The 19,575-nt window shown below is 42.7% G+C and overlaps 1 protein-coding gene across 1 annotated transcript in view; it reads left to right on the forward strand.

Moving 5' to 3' along the window:
- SDHA (succinate dehydrogenase complex flavoprotein subunit A) overlaps positions 1–19,575 on the forward strand; it is a 207,259-nt gene that overhangs the window by 39,089 nt on the left and 148,595 nt on the right. The window contains exon 3 of the mRNA XM_085608457.1: positions 14,239–14,400. Within this exon, the coding sequence (XP_085464583.1) occupies positions 14,239–14,400 (162 nt within the window). The remainder of the gene's footprint in view (positions 1–14,238; positions 14,401–19,575) is intronic.

Raw genomic sequence — 19,575 nt, forward strand, 5'->3', positions numbered from 1 at the left:
TATTTGTATTTTAAAAGTCTGAGAGCGTAATATTTTATTTACCACATAATGGCGCCCGAACAGTTTAATCTCTTTCCCCACACGCCGGAGATGAAGGTCCAGTTTTGCCCCCTTCCACAGCCGCGATGGACTTCAAGCGCGCACGTCGCGGGTCTTCCCGCCAACTCCCTCAGGCCAACGAAGGGGACAGACTGCGACCAGGCATCCATACGAGGCGGTGAGGAACGCAGATTGTCCTACCCAGAGCCCACCTGCGAGAGAGCTGTGTCCGAGGTATACAGAGGCCCACCAGATTCCGAAGTCCCGAAGTATCCAGGTCACGAGTCGGGTCCAGTCCAGTCCAGTCCAGTCCAGTCCGGTCCAGTCCAGTCCAGTTCAGTTCCGAGGCCTTCCGTTCCGAGCTACCCGGTGAGTACCATTGCCGGGGAGGCGTTCTGACGTGCACATAGGTTGTGCCGGTCAAGACGGGTTTGGGTACACAAATCCGGTCTGCACTGTTTCAGCAGTGTATCTGTACTGTTTAGCAGTATATCTAGTATGTCTAGTATATAATTCAGAATCATCTAGTTAGTGTCGAGTATTATGCTAAGTGATTAGTTCCCAAATGATCATTGTTGTTTGTTAAATGTTAAATGTTAAATGTTTTAAATACGTTCTACATATTGTGGTGTGAATGACTGTTCATTATTGTTCATTATTGTGTTTATCGTATTAAGTTTGTTCAAGATCAAGTATCAGATCAGTTCTCAATATGCCGCTCTTTTCGAAATTAAGACAGATCACAACTAGAAAAGGGGTACTCGAAGAAGCTGTTCCTATTCCTCCTAGGGACACTCCAGGGTACTTCATGTATCATAAACACGGCTTAGACGCTATATTATTTCTTGATTTATGGGTAGACTACACCAAGGAATTACCAGAAAGTCAGAGGTGGCCCGCAGCTGGGACCTGGGATGCAGATTGCATCATGAGAGTAGAAGAAGAATTATGGAAAAAGATAGCCAGACAGTAACAGAAAGATGCCATTGAATTATGGCGTAAAGAATAGCATAGACGCACAGAGTAAGCGCTCAGAAAAGAAGAGAAAAGTAGGGAGGATTCAGACAAAGCCCGAGAAAACGTGTTAGTTGAGGAAGGTATACGAGTAAAAGCAGAACAAGTAGATGGACAACGAAACACTCTTATGAAAGAGAAAATGTAGACCAGCTTGGAAGGATGCCATTGAGTTTTTGGCGCAAGGAGTCACATAGGAGGTCAGAGTAAGTGTTTCACGAAGCAGAGAGAAGTGGAGCAGGTAAAATGAGCGCAGGCTGACAGAGAAAGAAATACTGACGTTGCTGGTATTTATCCCGTCCTTTCAGAGGACCTAGCAAGAGTGGCCCCAGTAGAAAGACCAGTTAGAGTGCCACCGCAAGTACCACGATACATATAATAATGATATAGTAGCCCAAAGGTTCTTGAGCCTCCCACCAAACAAACAGCGCATAGCTGGTGTTTACATGGTCCAACATTTGACTACGTTGTCAATAGGAAATTGAGAGGGGTGTAGCTAGAGAAGGAGCGACACCTGTGATTTGATGACACCCCTAATGTACAAAGTGTTAATGAAAAATAATTAGTGAAAAGTTTAGCTTGAGAAAAATTGTGGGTATTTCGATTTTACAAAATTGTTCCAGAATCCAGGTTTGTGTTCTTGGTGGTCCAGTGAGCCAATGTGCTGGGTCAAGTCGGTAAGATTATGACCCCCTGAGTGCAAATTGTATGTAAAAATAATTTTTCAATTGAGCGAATTATTGCAGTTTTTATGGAATTGAGTAGTCTTTTTGTCTTTGACAGCTTCAGAGTGAGGAGAAGGTGGGGGCTGTGTAGAGCAGAATGTGATACAGAAATCGGAGACAGATTCTGACCTTGTAGCCAGTGTAGGTGGGGGCCGGTGAGAGGAGCAGAACAGAGGCACTGCTTAGAAAGCTTCTCTGACATCGCATCTGTGTAATGCCTGCAGGCGGAGAGCCTTGGGGGCAAGGAGTAGGAAAAACAAAAAAAGATGGCTGGCAGCCCAGGCTCAGGCCGCGCTGAGGGGCTATTTTTAGCTTCTCTGATAAGACAGGGCAGCTGAGAAATGTAAGTCGAGAAAGATTCCCTTGGTCTATTCTGTGCTAAACAAGTGCCCCGAGGAAATGTCTATGGAGAAGATTTGTTTTATTTTTTAGCAAATGTTATATTGCTTCTGGCCAGAAAGTAAAATGTTGCTCTTGCTTGGAATTTTAAGGGCTATGTGCCTATATAAAAACGATTTTCAAATTCATACATTTTTGAATTGTGGCCACAAGCTGCCACCAGTTGCATTGGATAAATGATCCAGTGGTTTAAAGTCTGTGAGGAGAGATGAGAGGTGCGTCTTCGTCTGGGACATTAGGGTACATTGTGTTGACGAAGATGCATAGCTCATTTTTATAAAAGAAAACAAACAGGTTCGTGTGTTCTTCGTTTTTGATTATTATTGCTGATTCTGTTTTTATAAAAGAAACCAAACAGGTTCGTGTGTTCTTCGTTTTTGATTATTCTTGCTGATTCTGTGTGTCAGACTTGACACGGTGATTTCAGATGGGGGTGTATAGGGCAGGTAAATCAATTATTGATTAAAAGCCTGACAAATTAAGCAGGCCAGAATGTTCGCCTCTGAGCTGTAGGTACTGTAATTGCGCATCGCTGCTCATTTATATATGTTAGTGTAATTGTCTATGCTTTCTGTGCTTGGTATACTGATGGCTTGGCATATGTATTTTATTTATGTTTTGTTTTTGTGTTGTATTGACCAGTCTGTTTAGCGTTTAATACCAAGTTCTCCTGTGCAAGTACAGAGATAGTCGTGACGACGGCGATCTTTGCACAGCGCTTGGCTGGAACTTGCTCACAATTACTAAATTTCACAGACGTGATATTACCTTTATCATGCTGTCAAAATAGCAGACAACACGTTATCAGTGTATGTCTAATTGGTGTTGGAGATGAATGAAATAAAAAGGAAAATTTATGCAAGACTAAAATATTTTTCACATGACTGCCTTTCTCTTATAGACAGGCAGCCTCGGTCATATGTTTCCAGATTGGACATTGAGGAACAATTATGATCTGTACACTCGCATCTTAACTCTTGAAAGGCCTGTTTTAAATAAGGACTGCCACCACAGAATGAGGCTCGGTATTTAGGGTAATGAGAAAATATCTGACAGGATTTCCTTTTTAAAGTTTGCTTTAGTAAGCTCATTCTTGTAAGTGGTGGCCCCAAAAGTTGACTTGTTTTTAAATTAGGCTATTTATTGTATAGGTGGAAATTATTGCAAAATGACTGATTTCTTTAGCAGATAAATTATTAATTATCAACATTAACAACTGTTCTTAAACTTGGTTTTCCGAATATTTAGGTAATTTAGCATTCCTATTAGGGCCTACTAGCATTAATATTGACTTCAGGTTGGTGTAGGTTCATGTAATAGGGACATTTGCATATGAGATGTCATTTGGCCAGCTTATGAGCTAACACAATGAGGTTTGTACATTAATTTGAAGGATTTCTCGCCGTTTCAAATACGCGGTGTATCTCCTATAATTTTGCTTACGCCCAGTAGCTACACACAGGGATTAATAGTGTTGACAAGACACAGGGTTTGATAGTGTTTGACAGCAGTGAAATCTGTTTCAGATTTCCTCCTGTCAAAAAGGGGGGGAAGGAGGAGAATATTGGCTTTCTGCTGGCCCCTGAGGAGGTTCGCTTCCCGCTAGCCCCTTAAGAAATTAAGCCCCTTAGAAATTAGCCCCCTTAGAAATTAAGCCAAGGAAATAGGTATGGTGTTTTCCCCTTTTTCTCATGTTTTATTGTGATCTTTCAGGGGAATTAGTCCAAGCCCCTAATACAGCTTCTACTAAAGTCCTCCCTTGGACACAACAACACACTGTGGCATTTGAAGAATTAAAGAGAGCTTTATGTCAAGCACCAGTTTTAGCAAACCCTGATTACAACAAATCGTTTATGTTTTTTGTGACCGAGCGGGATGGAACAGCACTATCTGTCCTAACACAAGATCATGCAGGAAAACACGAGCCCTGTGCTTATTTTTCTAGTACATTAGACCCAGTAGCACAGGCTTTGCCTGCGTGCCTAAAATCAGTTGCAGCAACGGCCTTAGCCATAAGACAAAGTGACTTGATAGTGCTGGGCCACCCTCTGACAGTACAAGTACCACACGCAGTAGAGGTTCTCTTGAACCGGACACAAACACAACACCTGACTGTAGCTAGACTGACAGGCTATGAGCCAACGTTATTTCAACCACACATAGAGATCAGACGATGCAACATACTGAATCCTGCTACCCTTTTGCCCTCCAGTACAGAAAGCGTTTCACCACACGACTGTGTTGAAGTAATACATACCGTGACTAAACCAAGACAAGACTTGACAGACGTTGCACTCCCAGACCCCGACCTAACACTATAAGTTGACGGCTCATGCATGAGGACAGGGGCGGGAGAATTAGTGGCAGCATATGCAGTGACTACTGATACTGTAATAATAGAGACTAAAAGAATAGACATATTGTCAGCACAAGCAGCAGAGCTCATCGCCCTGACACAAGCGTGCATAAGAGCTAAGCACCTGAGAGTAAACATTTACACCGATTCTCTGGCGAGAAAGAGGTTTCTTGACCTCTCATGGGGCCAAGATACAGCATGGCCCCCTTATTCAAGCCCTACTGGAAGCAATACATTTACCAACAGCCATAGCTATCCTAAAATGTAAAGCACATACTAGAGCCACAGATACCATTTCCCAAGGCAATGATCTGGCAGACCGAACAGCTAAACAGACAGCTCAGACCCCACTAGACATGACAAAGTTACAGGTTCAATAAGTGTCCAAAGCCATGACAGTTAGGGATCCTTCCAAGGATGTACAAGACATACAGACACATGCTACTATGGACGAATTAAAGAAATGGTCGGAACAAGGAGGGGTACTGACTGATCAAGGTTGGATGACAAAGGGCAAATCCCCATGGTTTCTTTCTGATTCAATGGTACAAATAATCATAAATACCGCACATAGTCCTGCACACTTAGGAGAGAAAGCAATGATAGATAGCTTACAGAATATATGGTTCAACAAGCACCTGCGTGCAGCAGCGAAACAAAAGGTCAGAACATGTATGATCTGTTGCCAATTCAATCCAGGTAAAGGCATTCCGATGGAACAAGGTGGATTCCATCCACCTGACCACCCTTTTGAAGTGCTCCAAATGGATTATATCCAAATAAACAGATGTAGAGGTTACAAATATGTTCTGGTACTAATGAAGCAGGTGTCCCTTCTGTTAGGGTATACCTGGAAATTCCATTGTGTGCGACATCCTGAAGCAGCAGGCCTTGTAGAAAGACATAATCAGACATTAAAAATTTGCGCAGACAAAGGTATAGATTGGATGGTAGCCCTGCCGGTTGCCCTCTTTTACATGCGAATGGTAGCTCATTCTAGAACAGGCTTATCTCCCTATGAAGTGGTCTTTGGTAGACCACCAAATATGTGGGGCACTCCAATGCCTAAAAGATTACTGATGCTGACAGATTACCTGGCTTCCTTGATGTCTGCACTACTCTCTTGTTGTTCGCAGGTTGCTGCCGCCTTCCCTGACAACACCCAGGTCAAAGAATACTCCATCGCTCCTGGATGAAAGGCGCCAAAGTCAGTGCTCTGGACCACGGGGACGGCCGTTAAAGTCAAAGTGCACCTTCACCACTCTTTTACAAAGGAAAAAGACTTTGAACTTGGATTTTGGATTTTGAACACCATTTTCTAGAGGAGACTCCCCAGAAGTTTCCACAAAGCTAAACTTTGATCTAAGAAGTCAGAACCCGTTTGATCAATTAAGTCCACTAGGTGGTGAAGCGGTTGAACATGTATTCTGGCTCGCATAAGATCTTGGACAATAACATAAAGCAAAAATAAGAGAGCAAGATAAGAAGCAAATAGATGTATAGTGACTGTAATTTTTCAATCTCTTCTGTGCATCACGATAATATGTATCAGCTTAATACTACATGCTATTTTTCCTCCTATTGCCTCACTCTTATACTCCTCCACTAATGATACCATAAAGCACACATTTAGTGATCTGCCATCCTATGAGCTATCATATCGACTTGCCTTACGCAACAATACCTTTATTCAGATGCTGCACCATTCACATCAGACTAGCAATGCTACAGACTGCTGGGTCTGTGGCCGACTCCCCCCCCTATCAGAACTATAAGGGAGTTTTGCCCCTCTTTCTCTATCCGTTCACACACAATGGCTCCTGTGGAGCATGGTTTAGTTTGATTAATTCCCTAGATTCGAATTCCGCAGTTTATCAAGACAACTGGGTATGGGGAAACCTGAACTTAGTTTTGCTTAAAGTCTGCTACCCTAACAAGGAGGGACTTCCCAAAAGAACAGGAACTGATCTAAGAAATGAAGTATATGGATTAGGTAATTTTACACTTAACCTCATGATCCTGAACGTTGAATCTGAAGCTACACCAATCTTGCCCGCCATGTCCGTATTCCCAGTAAAAGGGGAATTATGTATAAGAAAGAATGGCTCCATACACATGGGCCATAGTAAATGCACCACTGTAATAAAATTCAGTGATCAAGGCAAGTCTACATTTAGAGCTTCTCGTCATTCCTACTTTATATGTGGCCAGACCGCATATATACGCCTACCTCTAGATTGGGATGGTACCTGTTACATAGCATTCCTCCTACCACCTGTTTTCCTAGCTCCTCCTGATTATCATAGAAATACTCATTTAGTACACAATAGACAGCAGAGAGATCTCCCAATTGTCGATTACACTGAAACAGCATGGGAAAAATACACAGATTTCAATAAAGGTTTCTTTCCCTATATAGGTACAGTTACCAATAGTAAGCTGATACGTAGATTAACCAGAACCCTTGAAGCAGTAGTGAACGAAACTATTTCCGCCTTAGGCAATTTAACAGAAGAGCAGTCTGCTATGCGGATTGTTGTGCTTCAAAATAGTCTTGTCCTTGACGTTATCCTGGCCGATAGGGGCGGAGCTTGTAGGGTCATCAAATCAAGCTGTTGCATTTTTCATACCAGAAAATTCGCCATCTGTATATAAAGCCATAACTCGCCTTCATAAGATTGTAAGCCAGATACACCAGAATCCAGGCACCTGGACTTGGTCCGGTTGGTTTTGGAGTGTATTATCTACCTTTGGATGGAGGGTCCTATCCTTCCTAGGTATTGGCTTTCTCATACTATTCAGTTGCTGCTTATGCCTACAATGTGGACCAGCGATTTGTGGTCTGTGTGCCACATCGTGTATTCCACCACCAAGATTTCGTTCATCCCGGAAGAAAAAAGAAGAACAAATGATGTTATATGAACAGATCAATGGATTGATGAAGATTGATATCTCTTGACGGGCAAGTAGGGGACAAGGAGGGAATGTGGAAATATGGATTTTTATGATCAGTTATGTCCCCTATCTTGGACCCCAACGGTTTCATGTATAAATCACAAGTACATGTATGTTCCCTCCAGTTCCAGTTATGAAGACGCAAATACTTGTGCGTCCACCGTCAACATGTCCTCTTTCAGATCTGCCATGAATGGGCCGGATATTCCATTCCTAAGTACGAAAGGCCACCGGCTTTATATGGTTCACTTATGCTATTTTTCAGTCCAGGCGAGTAGGCCCTGATTCTGCCATCAAGCTTTTCCTGCCTTCTGCCTCTGAAAGCTCCAGTCTGAGCCTGCATCTGTGACCATGAACTTTGTCTCACTCCCTGCGCGGCTAACGGTGCCTGATCCAGCCCGTCGCCTGCCAAGAACTGTATTTCACCTTCAAGATTATCTCCTCCGTCCCTATCCAATGCATTCCTGTCTAGTAGTTTAAGTAAACATTCTTCCAGCTACCGAGCAAAGGGCCCGGCTTCTCTGTCTTTATGCAAGTAATTCATAGCCCTGTTACCATGGAATATTCCTACCCCCTCGCATTTAGTGTAGACACTTAGACGCTTGTACACGCACTAGTCAGTATAGTCAGTATAGAATAAGATTCTATCCTAAGAGACCTCTCTTTTTGGATAACACAGTTCTTTAAACATAGGATGTTAGATATGATTTGGGATTAGGTTGACATAACCCCAGACTTTTGTCTCCACATGTAGAGCTAAATGTCAAGTCCCTTTCTCCCTCTAGTTGCACGTCTATCACACGTCATGCGACTGCGCACGCATCTCTGCCAAATATTTCTGCTGACATTGCAGGATTCTCCAGGTATCCACCCACACATGACAAATTACCCATTATCATCAAGTGGACGCCCACATGGACGCCCACCTTCACGCCTACTTACACGCCCACATATTCTTATCTCATTCTCTCTTGCTCTTTTGCTTACGTACAATTGAGAAATGTATATATACTGTACTCTGTGAATAATGTTTTGAGAATATTGAGAATACTTTTGAGCCCCTTTCCAGATCCAATTTTGGTGATGGAAATATTCTCCCTTTGACTCGAGTTATTGGAATAAATCCCTTTATGAACCTGATACCACAGACTCAGCCTCTTGCTTTATGCATGATCTTATTTGTATTTTAAAAGTCTGAGAGCGTAATATTTTATTTACCACACTTCAGTAAGTGCGAGAGAGGGAGGCATGTCAGCAATTCTGAAATCGAGTGACGACCAGGAGGAACCCAGAGTGCGAAGCGCAAGCTTTAATAAAACATTGAACTGCTGGCAGCAAAAGCGGGTCAGCCACAAATCTGAAAGCACACTCAACACGCTACCTTCTCCTCCAAAAATAAAATGCAAGGAGAGGCCTTCACATGCTGTAACAGGAGGAAGTGTGAACACAGTGGACGCAGTGTGATGGCCAACCAGTTTAGACAAGGCAACCCTCCTTCAAATATGACTTTAGGTTAACATTACTGTTTTCCCTTTTGGTTAATTGTATCATGCCTGCGTATATGAATGTTTTTCCTCTAACCCTTGCATTTTAATAGGAGATAGTAGAATGAAACAGTTAGCCTGTGCATATCTGTTCAAACCATAGCTTTCTTGGAGGCCATTTGTTGGTCCTTCCTTCACTTCTTTGCCTTTAAATCAGTGCCGAAGCTGACCACATGTTAATCTGTCACTGTCAGACACCACGAAGAGAGCCGCTCAGTGGCTCAGTGGCTTATGTGCTAGTCCCTCTCCAGGTACCATGACATCAGCTTTTGCGGTCTTTAAAAGGCACGCACAGCATCAACATGTTGATATAGCAAATCTACACACTCTCCCCTCCATCATTGGATATTGGCTGCATCTGAATAGGTCTCGCTGTCCAATTTAAATGCACCTTTTTCCCTGGAGATCAAGCCACATCCATGCAGTGAGTGCCAGTGCCAGAACTAGAAATGGGTACACAAGTCTCGGTGCTTGGTACCAGTTGTTCTGCCCAGCAGTGATGATTATTTTTTTCTGCTAAAGGCCTGGATCTCTCACTTAATAGCCTCTGGTCCATACAGGATGTTACATGTTCTGGTTATTGGTGCTCCTGGGTATTTATTATATACAATCCCTCCGAATAGAGACCCATATCTGTATATGGACCACTGGCGGCCAGCTGTTACTGACTTCGGGGATTGCCACCAGACTGACCGCTCCAACAGCCCCAAATAGCACCTGGTGTTTTACGTTGGGCATTACTGGTACGTTTTAAGTGTGCTTATGTGACATTTCTGCAACTGTAGTATGCTTATCTACAACTAAAAAAATCCCCTTATTTTCAAATTGACTAGAGATATATATAGCAAAATTTGATCGCAACATCTAGAAAAAAAGTGTGTGTGTGTGTGTGTGTGTGTGTGTATATGTATGTGTGTATATATATATATATATATATATATATATATATGTATATGTGTTTTTGGCATATGAAATGCACATAGTCACAAATACACCTCTATGAGTACATTTAAAAACACAACCCAGAGGGCATTGCTTGTTGTTAGCATAAAGCTAATTATTCACTTGCCCCTACCAGTAAATTTTAAGAAGAAGAATTAATGATCTCAATCTCAATCAGATTATATCTATTTGGTATTGAGGTTTGTTCATTCGTCAACACGTGTTGGTGGTGTTAGTTTGTTAAAAACCACCTTCCTCAGATCAACACACTCCTTTTTGTATATACAATCCTCCCTGCTACAGTAATATTCTTGTAGCACACTAAAACAAGTTGTCGTGTTCTTTATTTTAAACACGAATTTAAAACAAACATACAAACATAAATCCAAATTATTGCACAGGACATACATCATGCAAGAATTCCCTTAAATTTACATCAGAACATGTACACTTGGGCCCTAATTACAAGTCTGGTTGTCTGAGCAAAACCAGACTCACGGCCTGGGACTGCTTACACTGCCAGGGAGCCACCATTCACGGGAGGTAGCGTGGCAGTCAGGAGGCCGCAATATGCTTGGTGGGACTGCTGCGGTCTAGCCAAGTATATTACATGCTTCCTTTCCTTCTTACTCCACGTAAACCCTGGAGGAGAGGAAACAAAGCTTGCGTATGCACACAGAGTAGCAGAACTGCCCCCTGTGTGCATGCACAACAGTTCCTGCATGGCATGGACGTTCGAGTCCATGGCATGCAAAAACCCTGTGAGGCGTTTCTTTTTCTGGTGCCTTTTTCAATGGCTGAATGAATGATACACCGCCCTTGGACCGCCACCCCACGTGTGGGCAGCGAGTTTCTGGGGCACAGCGGTGGCATACCGCCCGCACTACTGAAACTCCTAATCGGGCCGTTAGTGTTAGACCTGTGCAGTGTTACATCCCAACTAGTGTCACGTGGCCCATAGGGACATTATCGTATTGAATAAGTTAGCATGAGCACGTTACAGCTTGACTGCTGCTTCGCCACGTTACTATACGTCTTTATTTTTGCAATATTTTCTACGGATGTTTTCACATGATAACTCATCGTTGTGTTCACTCTCTGCATGTTCCTGGGATTTTGGCTGAACATTATGTGCAAGGTCGAACAACAATGCCCCTTGTTTTTTTGTTCTGGCCAGGCCTAAGCCCTTATACAAAACATACTGATGCAGCTGTTGTTTGAACAACGTACTATGGCTTTTAGCGGTATACAGGAATAGGTGACACACACTTGGAGAAGGACCTTTCCAGGGAGAAGAGCGAGACAGCACCTATGATGTAGATCTACCATCTATAGGCTAAGGTATGGGATCTGCTGACAAAGCCCAGAGATCTTCTATTATATAATAATACTACTTCTTAGCAAGGGGAGGGAGATTAGGCACTATAATCTTTTCTCCATTGTCTTTCTATGATCTCCCTTCATGGTGTACGGACTAGCTGCTATGCTGACTATATTTGTGCTATGCATTTTCCTTCTTGTCGTGGCACGTATACTGCATGCTAGGGCATGTTAGTTAAAATAAATATTTTAAACTGTTTCTTGTCTCTGTCAGATCTTATTGTGGGCAGGTACAAGAGTGCAAGCTAAAGGGTGTGTCTTGTTACTACGCTTCCTGAGAGATCTGGGAGCGTTGTGTTCTGGGATGTCTAATCATTTTGCTTCTCTGTGAGTAATTAGGAGAGCAAATGAAACACTATGTCTAGTCGGTCCTGGGCTTGTGAGTAAGTTGGTAGGAAGACTGTCCCTATGCACCAAGGTCCCATATTCCTGCGCATAGGTCTGTTTGTGCAGAATCCCTGCAACACTAGTTATGCATTTTGGAATGTTGGTTCTGTGGTTTGACTGCGGAAAATGAATGTTGTAGGAAATTATTAAATAGTTTGTCTGTTTATACAGGTATTCTCAATTAGGAATTGTGATGAAGTGCCTTTGCTTCTTAATATTGGAACCCCATGTACACAAGGATGACCAACCCGCTCACAAGACTGTGGGCTATACAAAACGCAGCAGCCAGCACTCGTCCTTGAACTCCCACGTGGGGCCCAAATCACACCACACCTTAGGGAACTCCACTTGCTCAAGTGTGCGCACTTCAAACTCCTCACCCACTCCTACAAAGCACTCCACAGCACAGGTCCTGCCTGCCTGAACAGCTGCGTTCATTTATACCAACCCTGTAGAAACCTTTGCTCTGCCTATCTCTCACTAGCACACACACACACCCCACTCGTACACAAAAACAGAGCACGTCCTCGCCTTCTCATACGCGGGGAACTACCTCTCACTACACATCAGAGCTGCCTCCTCTCTTCCTGCTTTCGTAAGAAGCTGAAGACCTGGCTTTTTAAACAAATCCTCCAGTGCTGGCCTCGCACACCAGTATAGAGTGCCTGGATACCCTCTCGGGTGATTATCCTGCTATGAAAACTCCGATAACATGACAGTAGCACTGTCTGCACATTCAAGCTCCTTTTTTGATGTTCGAGTTAGTAGTGGGCATGGCATGGCCAATGCTGAATGCAAACTGACTTGATGCTGATGACGTGCACGCTTACTTGAGAGAGTAGACAGACGACGTGCATTTATAGCGCAAACACCACTGCGATAGTCTACCTGCCGCTCGTTCACTTTGCCTCAGGTACCCCTGCCTATAGTGTAATGTTGATACCACTATCTGTGTACTACAGCCTGGGTAGAGAGAGCAGAAGCCGCTCTTGTGAACATGGGGTTGACATTTGCATGGCTTCGAGTGAAGTTTTTCAGTGACAGTCCGTGTAAACCTGGAGTCCCTCAGTGGACTCGCCTGAATGTCATGTTTACTGAGATAATTAATTGGATTTCAACTGTATTCCGTTTCCTATATTGCATTGCTATATTTGCACTCTCAATAAAAAATTTTTTTTTTTAAATGTTTACTGAGGAAGAAATCAAACTCAGAGCAGCATGCCACAACTTACTAGAAGCTCAACAAAGGGCAGGAAAGCACACGTTCCAGAGCCATACATAAGACCTTCTGTCCCTTCAAGACTGCAAGCTAGAGACACGGTTCAGACTGTTCTGGGTTGGGGGATCGACCACATCCAGAAGACCATCCCAGTGGCAGATAACAGGACAGACCTTGGTACCGTTCACTGGATTGCTGATACGGATACCAAAAGGTAGCAGAGTCCCGAAGACTGCACTAGCTCCCCGTATTTGTCATTAACATGGAGATTGGTGGAACTCCTTAAACTTGGGTATTGCTTTCCATTGGATCTTGGTCCGGTCGGTTGCAAAGATCTTGGGCAGTTTGTCCTCTGAGATGGCTTCCCCGCAGATCTTCAGCAGTTGGGGTCGGCTCCCATCCACATTGAGAATGTGGAATTCGTGGGGATATCGGAATCAGTTAGGTGTTGATTAGGCCAAACCGGTTCTGTGAGGTTTCTGGGCTTCGTTGATTTCAAATTCGTTTCATTCAGAATTTTATTTTACAGTACTACATGATTCTTCAGCTTGGATCAAAACCACCTGGTTTATTCAGCATCTAAACAAATCTTTATTCATCATCCAGCTTAGATTTTCTCCCCCTTAACAGCTGTGTGTGCCAGGCCCAAGCACCTTGAGCTTAAAGCCTAAAGAAATACGGTGCTTAAGGATGCAAAAGAACATTAACTCGTGCTTGCCTGGTGTGGCGCAGTGAGGGTTGCTCACTCTCATACCCGGCCCACGTGGCACGTTGTCGCTCTGACATCCCTAGTGCCTTTTTCCACACTTACCGTGATGTCAAGGAAGTTTTCCAGTGGATGAGACTCCATTTCTTTGAACCATCTTGGGTTTTTAAAGTTTTCCAAGTTAGAAAGTCTGTCTGCCAAGAATTACCCTCTCCTCTTTTCTTTGTCCTAAGTACTGAACTGAAGCTCTTATTGTGAGCTTCACGTGTCCACACATGACTCGCTGCAAGTACGTTTAAGTGGTGCTCGGGCTACATAAGTGCCATATGCACACAGGAGTGTAACATTTATTTTTTTACTTATACTCTGTGTTTTATGCTTTTTGACCTATATTCTTGGTTAGTCCATGATGTTCACATGTGTGTTTTTTGTTTACCTGATGCTGTTGTTTTTTTAACACCGGTTTGCAACCCAATGAACATTTGAACAAATTGACCTTCTGTTGAGTTTTAAGACTGTAGATTGATTGAAACCTCTGCACCTTTCATAAGTCCCTCTGTGTTTTCTTGCAGATTTCCACCCAGTACCCTGTGGTGGACCATGAATTTGATGCTGTTGTGGTTGGTGCTGGAGGGGCTGGCTTGCGGGCAGCCTTTGGCCTATCCGAGGCCGGGTTTAACACCGCATGTATAACGAAGCTGTTCCCTACCAGGTCTCACACTGTGGCTGCACAGGTAAGACTTGCTGATCTCCATTATTGTGATGTAAGTTTTCTGATGTAGGGTTCCCTCTCAGCCATGCCTTGGTATTGTAGGGAACCAGAGCGCTAACCTGTAGTACAATGTTTGCCACCTATAGCAAAATGTGCTCCAGTTAGGGGTGTGAGGGAACGGAGACCACGTTTGCTGATCCATTAACCTACTTACTACGCTTTATTCTACTTTCCTCTAATGGGTTCAGGTTTTGGGGTTTCAAGAGAAGGCACGCCCATCCTTCTGTAGGCTTCATTACTGCCCGTGATAGAGATCTGGGTGCATAAAATATCCCCACTTCCACGGATAGAGTAATTTCACAGTTACACGCACATACACACATCATACACTAGGGCCCATTTCACTAACATACGCTCAAATACTCTACCAGCACTGAACCTGTGGAAAGAAAACTCCTAAACACCCCGCATCTATATCGAGGTCGATAAGACCTGGTTATTGTAACTGTCCCGAAACATGATCTAAACAATCTATACAACAATAATCAAAATAGAGTACTCAATAATTGACAAGAAATAATAACCAACACCGTATTCAAAAGTAAGGTACTTTATCTAAAATTAGTCAAAGTAAATCAATCAGAGTAAATCATCATTCTCATAATTACCTATTCTAGCTAATGTCAGAATGGGTCAGGACAGGTCTCTCAGTAAAGTCTCTCGAATCACCGTCCTCTCAGCATCGATCCTCACCAACGCAGGTTTGGGAAGAAAATGGCAAAAGTGGCAAAAAACCCTCTCTAGGCTAACAATTTTTATAGTGTTCTGAACAAAGGAAAGAAACAAAAAGTATTCATCGCGTCCGCTGAACCTCTGAGCAAAGCGAGAAGGAAAGGATGTAGCATCGCTACATTTGGAAAATCTCCGCTCAGGAAAAATCACAAAAATAAAAAGACAGGACAGGAACTGAATATTAAAAGTATCTTCTCAACAGCCACATTTCCTCTGGTGAGCTCAGAGTTCATTTAATACGGCTCCATTGTCCTCCAAGGTTACTCAGAAGCCTTTTGGATGCCGGCTCAACGCTGCTGTCCTCACGGAAAATTTTAACCAGGCGAAGACTGTGGTCAGATGACTTGCATCCATATTCAGCAAGGCCTTTTCCATCACAAACTCTCACTCGAGACTAGGCTGCAAACGGCGGCCATGTTTTGTTAGGCCACAATAGACCATCTTAATTGAAAGAGACAAAAAACAACGTTACCACAGCATAGTGATTAAACAGTGTTAACCCCACTAATACCCTTATGTGTCTGTAATTATCTAGCCTCTGCAACACAAAAAAGCATTAATTCAAAAGCGTTTTGTGCTTTAAAATAAACAGCACTCAGCAACATTTAAACATGTAAACGTACACGTTATTATTAATTAGCACACATACGCGTTCCCACGTGTAGTTCTCTCTTGTTAATACACACATGTTGATCAGTATAAAAACACTTACACAAAACAAATAATGAATAATTAATGATTAATAGTTTTAACTATGACAAATAGACAAACCAGAGCTTTAAAAACCCGATTGATTTTCAAACAGAAAATTCTGCTCCAGCACCCGTCCCAAAGTGCCAGTCGTTCTATATCATTTAAGGATGACTTTCCTTAAGTTCTAGTGAAACGAAAAGTATGGTGCGTGAACTCGGAGTCTGCAACACTGAAATTGTTGGTTTGAAGCAAAACCAAATTACCGAGAGGACGGTGTTTGAGGCCAGCAATGCTACCATATGCTCTCTTTGAACATTTTCTACTCCTTTCCTTGGTGACGGAGGAGAGCAAAAGACAGTTGAGTGCTCAATACTGTCGAATAGATTCAAAATGCAGGTCTATTGTTCTCCACCTTCCAATCCTCCAAGGGTGTCTTAAGTCCTTACATCTTGAGTGGAGCAAAGGCGCCTCGTTCTTTTGCAACTTAGGAACTCTTTCCACTGCTCTCTAGCATCGATCTGCTATGCTAGATAGCAGTGGAAAGAGTTGCAAAAGAACGAGGCATCTACACATATTATTATGTCTAAGGAAGACATGGTCAGCCCTGCAGTAGTGCCCCATTTTGGAATTTGAAATGGGTGAACAGATGGGTAAAGAGGGAGACGTTACGACTGTTACCCTTGCATCAGATGTTCCACATCTTTAGCAGGGGGATCGCATGATGTTCTGAAACCTTTAAGAGACATACCAATTTGCAAGTCTCAGTGGACGTTCTTGAGGGTCCAGATAGTTATTTGTCTCTTCCTGTACTGAAAGAACTTCTCTTTTGGCTGAATTCAAAACCAAACGAGGAAGTGGTTCAGCTTCTCTACTCCTGTTTGGATGACTTGCCAGTTCTGCACTGCAGCTACAGCACGGGATGAAATCTCCTCTTGAATTTACAACCACTGATCAGTCCATCAACATCTCTTCTATTTACAGCTTAAACAGTATAATGCGTGGAAGCCACAGTAGGCATAATTACTGAAACTGTGCCTTTGACAGGAAGACATCATCTATACATTAGAAGATTCTCTCTGAGAGCAAACATCACTCAGACGAGTGTGATCTTTTCACAGCATCACGGCCATGCATTGTATTTTTTGCTACCAATGCAGAGCTTTATATGTGCTCTCCACGTGAATGTCTATGAAATCAGTGTTCTCAGAAGATCAGAGACTGAGAGGGAAAGATCATTCTGGCAAATAAAGCAAACCAGTTCTATAAAGGTGGTGCGAATCTTCCAAAACACTGTCGGGAGTCCAGTTTCAAAAATCCAAGGTGACATTAGTTGTAATGGAAGTTTCTAAGGTGCACAAAAGTTAAAATATGTTTGCTCAAGGCAGGTGGTGTGAAAAGGTGAAATTGTGCCACAGGACAGAATTGAGTGCAGTTCAACTGATCATGAAATCTTTCCCTCCGTCGATCTCAGCTACGACAATCCAGATACAGACAGACCATGCATTATCTAATCCAACAAAGAGGGACTGGATTGGAAGAAAAGCGTTATCGATTTGGAATTAGGCTCTGGTGAGAAACCTTTAGTTGATCACAGATTATCGTCCAGGTCTTCAGAACTTGACGCAGACTAACTCAGCCGGCACCTTCTACAAGATTAAATATTTCCTAGAAGGGTGAAGAAAGTCTTTATCCTAGTTAAGAGGCCATCTCCTGCTTGTGAGCTCATCATTGTCATAGGCTATCCTCTTATACCTTGCATGGAGAAGATCATGGATTCTTGTCATGGAAGTTATTGTCTCTGCCAGAAGTGCGAGTTAGGTCCAAGACTCTCCCTTTTATTCCTAAAGTCATTTTAGAATGTTATATTCCTTTTACTTTCTATCTAAATTCTCTGGTAGACATGGTCTCTAAGGGAAATGGGCCTTGAGCTACTATTTAAACAAAAGAAATCTCTTATTACAAGGCTGCAAGTGGTCAAATGTGGAGCTGCCGGTCCTGGTCCAGTAAACAAACCGTGGCTGGATGGATCGGATCTTGAATAGTTTTTGTTGCTGCCCAAAGGTTGACGGACATTGCCAGGTCAATCTAAAGCCCATTCATCTCGGGGGCAAGGAACTCCTGCTGCCATCGTGAGGAATATTCCTGCACCATTTGCCTCTACCATTTAATTCCTCGTTCGGGGCTCAGCTAACTCCTTCATTGTCCTGTTTGTGGCTAGCAGAGCGGATCCATGACTGAGGAGGAAGAGTGCTGAATGGACTTTCCTTCACTAAAGATGGGAATGCTGTACAGATGGGGCATTGATCCATGGCGCGTTGGGAATTGGTCGTAATGGGCCTGACTCTAGCGTCATTTAGGAAAATATCCAGCTCCCTAGAAGACTGGAAGGAAGACGGTGGGGGGATTGTGACTGCACTTTACTTCATGTTGGGACGAAGTTCGCTTTGGTTTTCCTTTGTTTGTGTCTATGATTTTACAATGAAACCTTTTGTAGAAGAATCGTGATGCACAGATGTGTACATATCATTTGACATTCTAATTCGACTATCACAAAAAAGCTGTGTAAGGAAATTTAATGGAAGGATTACAAAAACATGGAAATGCTGACAACTTCTGGAATTGTCAAAGGTACAGGTTGGTTGGCAGAAGGTAGTCGGCCTACTAGAGGCTGTGTTTTTTCTATTTACTTGAAAAAAAAAACAAATCCAAAACCATTTCAGTCCACTATATTTTAAAATTAATTTGGCTGTTGTAATGTATTAGAAAAATAATAATACTTTCCTTAAAAGGATCCATGAGATAAAAATGCTGCTTAAAAACACTTTTAGAGATCATGCTTGTACAGAGGCATTTCACTATTTCATAGCGAATACCTGTGACGGAGAACTGGGATTATAAGTAAGAGTTTACTGTTACCCTGGTATGATACTCCATTTACATTCCTGAAAAGGATGGATGGCTGAGTCTGCTTTGCCTGGTTTCATACCTGTGACCTCTGTAAACCTCACACCTACGGATCAATAACGAAGGCGATAGGAGGTGTATCCTCTTTTGAACCCTTGAGCACCTGACTTGAGCTCTCACTCAGGTCTTTGAGTCTCACAGACATCTCTATCTTGTATCCTGCTGGAGCAGCGATTCTTTACCTTTTTCTTATATATTTGAACTCCTTACCAAACTGCTACTGGAAGCCAGAGACCCCCCACCAGAGCAATTTCAACGTTCTGAGACTCTGCACTACAGAATGAACTATACATCAAACAAAAGTCACAAACTGTGAATATTTAATTTGCAAAGAAAAAATATACAAAAATGGAATCTTTCATTGTGATAGAGAGGTTGGTGTTCAATAGTTGGTGTCACTTCTAAAAGACAAAGCCATATGATTCTCTATCATAACAAGTTGTCTTTTTTTGTTCTCAATGCATGCTCTCTTTTTTTGTCTGTGCATTCTATAGCTTCATTTGAGGCCACCAGTTTTCTGTACTAGATTTTATTTACTGGATTTGTGCTAATTAATCCCCTGACTGAAGCTAACGATACCAACTTAATTCATTTTTAGAACACATTTTATTTATTTTATTTGGCAACAAAATCCAAATTAACACGCTGCTCCGGCCACAGGGGCCACGATTAGAGAACCCATCAGTACATGCGATGCCAGCAGCATTATACATCACAGCGGCTGTAGCATATGTGTCTGGGTCAGTAG

The sequence above is a fragment of the Triturus cristatus genome, chromosome 5_2 (genome assembly GCF_964204655.1).
Source record: "Triturus cristatus chromosome 5_2, aTriCri1.1, whole genome shotgun sequence".
Taxonomy (NCBI): domain Eukaryota; kingdom Metazoa; phylum Chordata; class Amphibia; order Caudata; family Salamandridae; genus Triturus; species Triturus cristatus.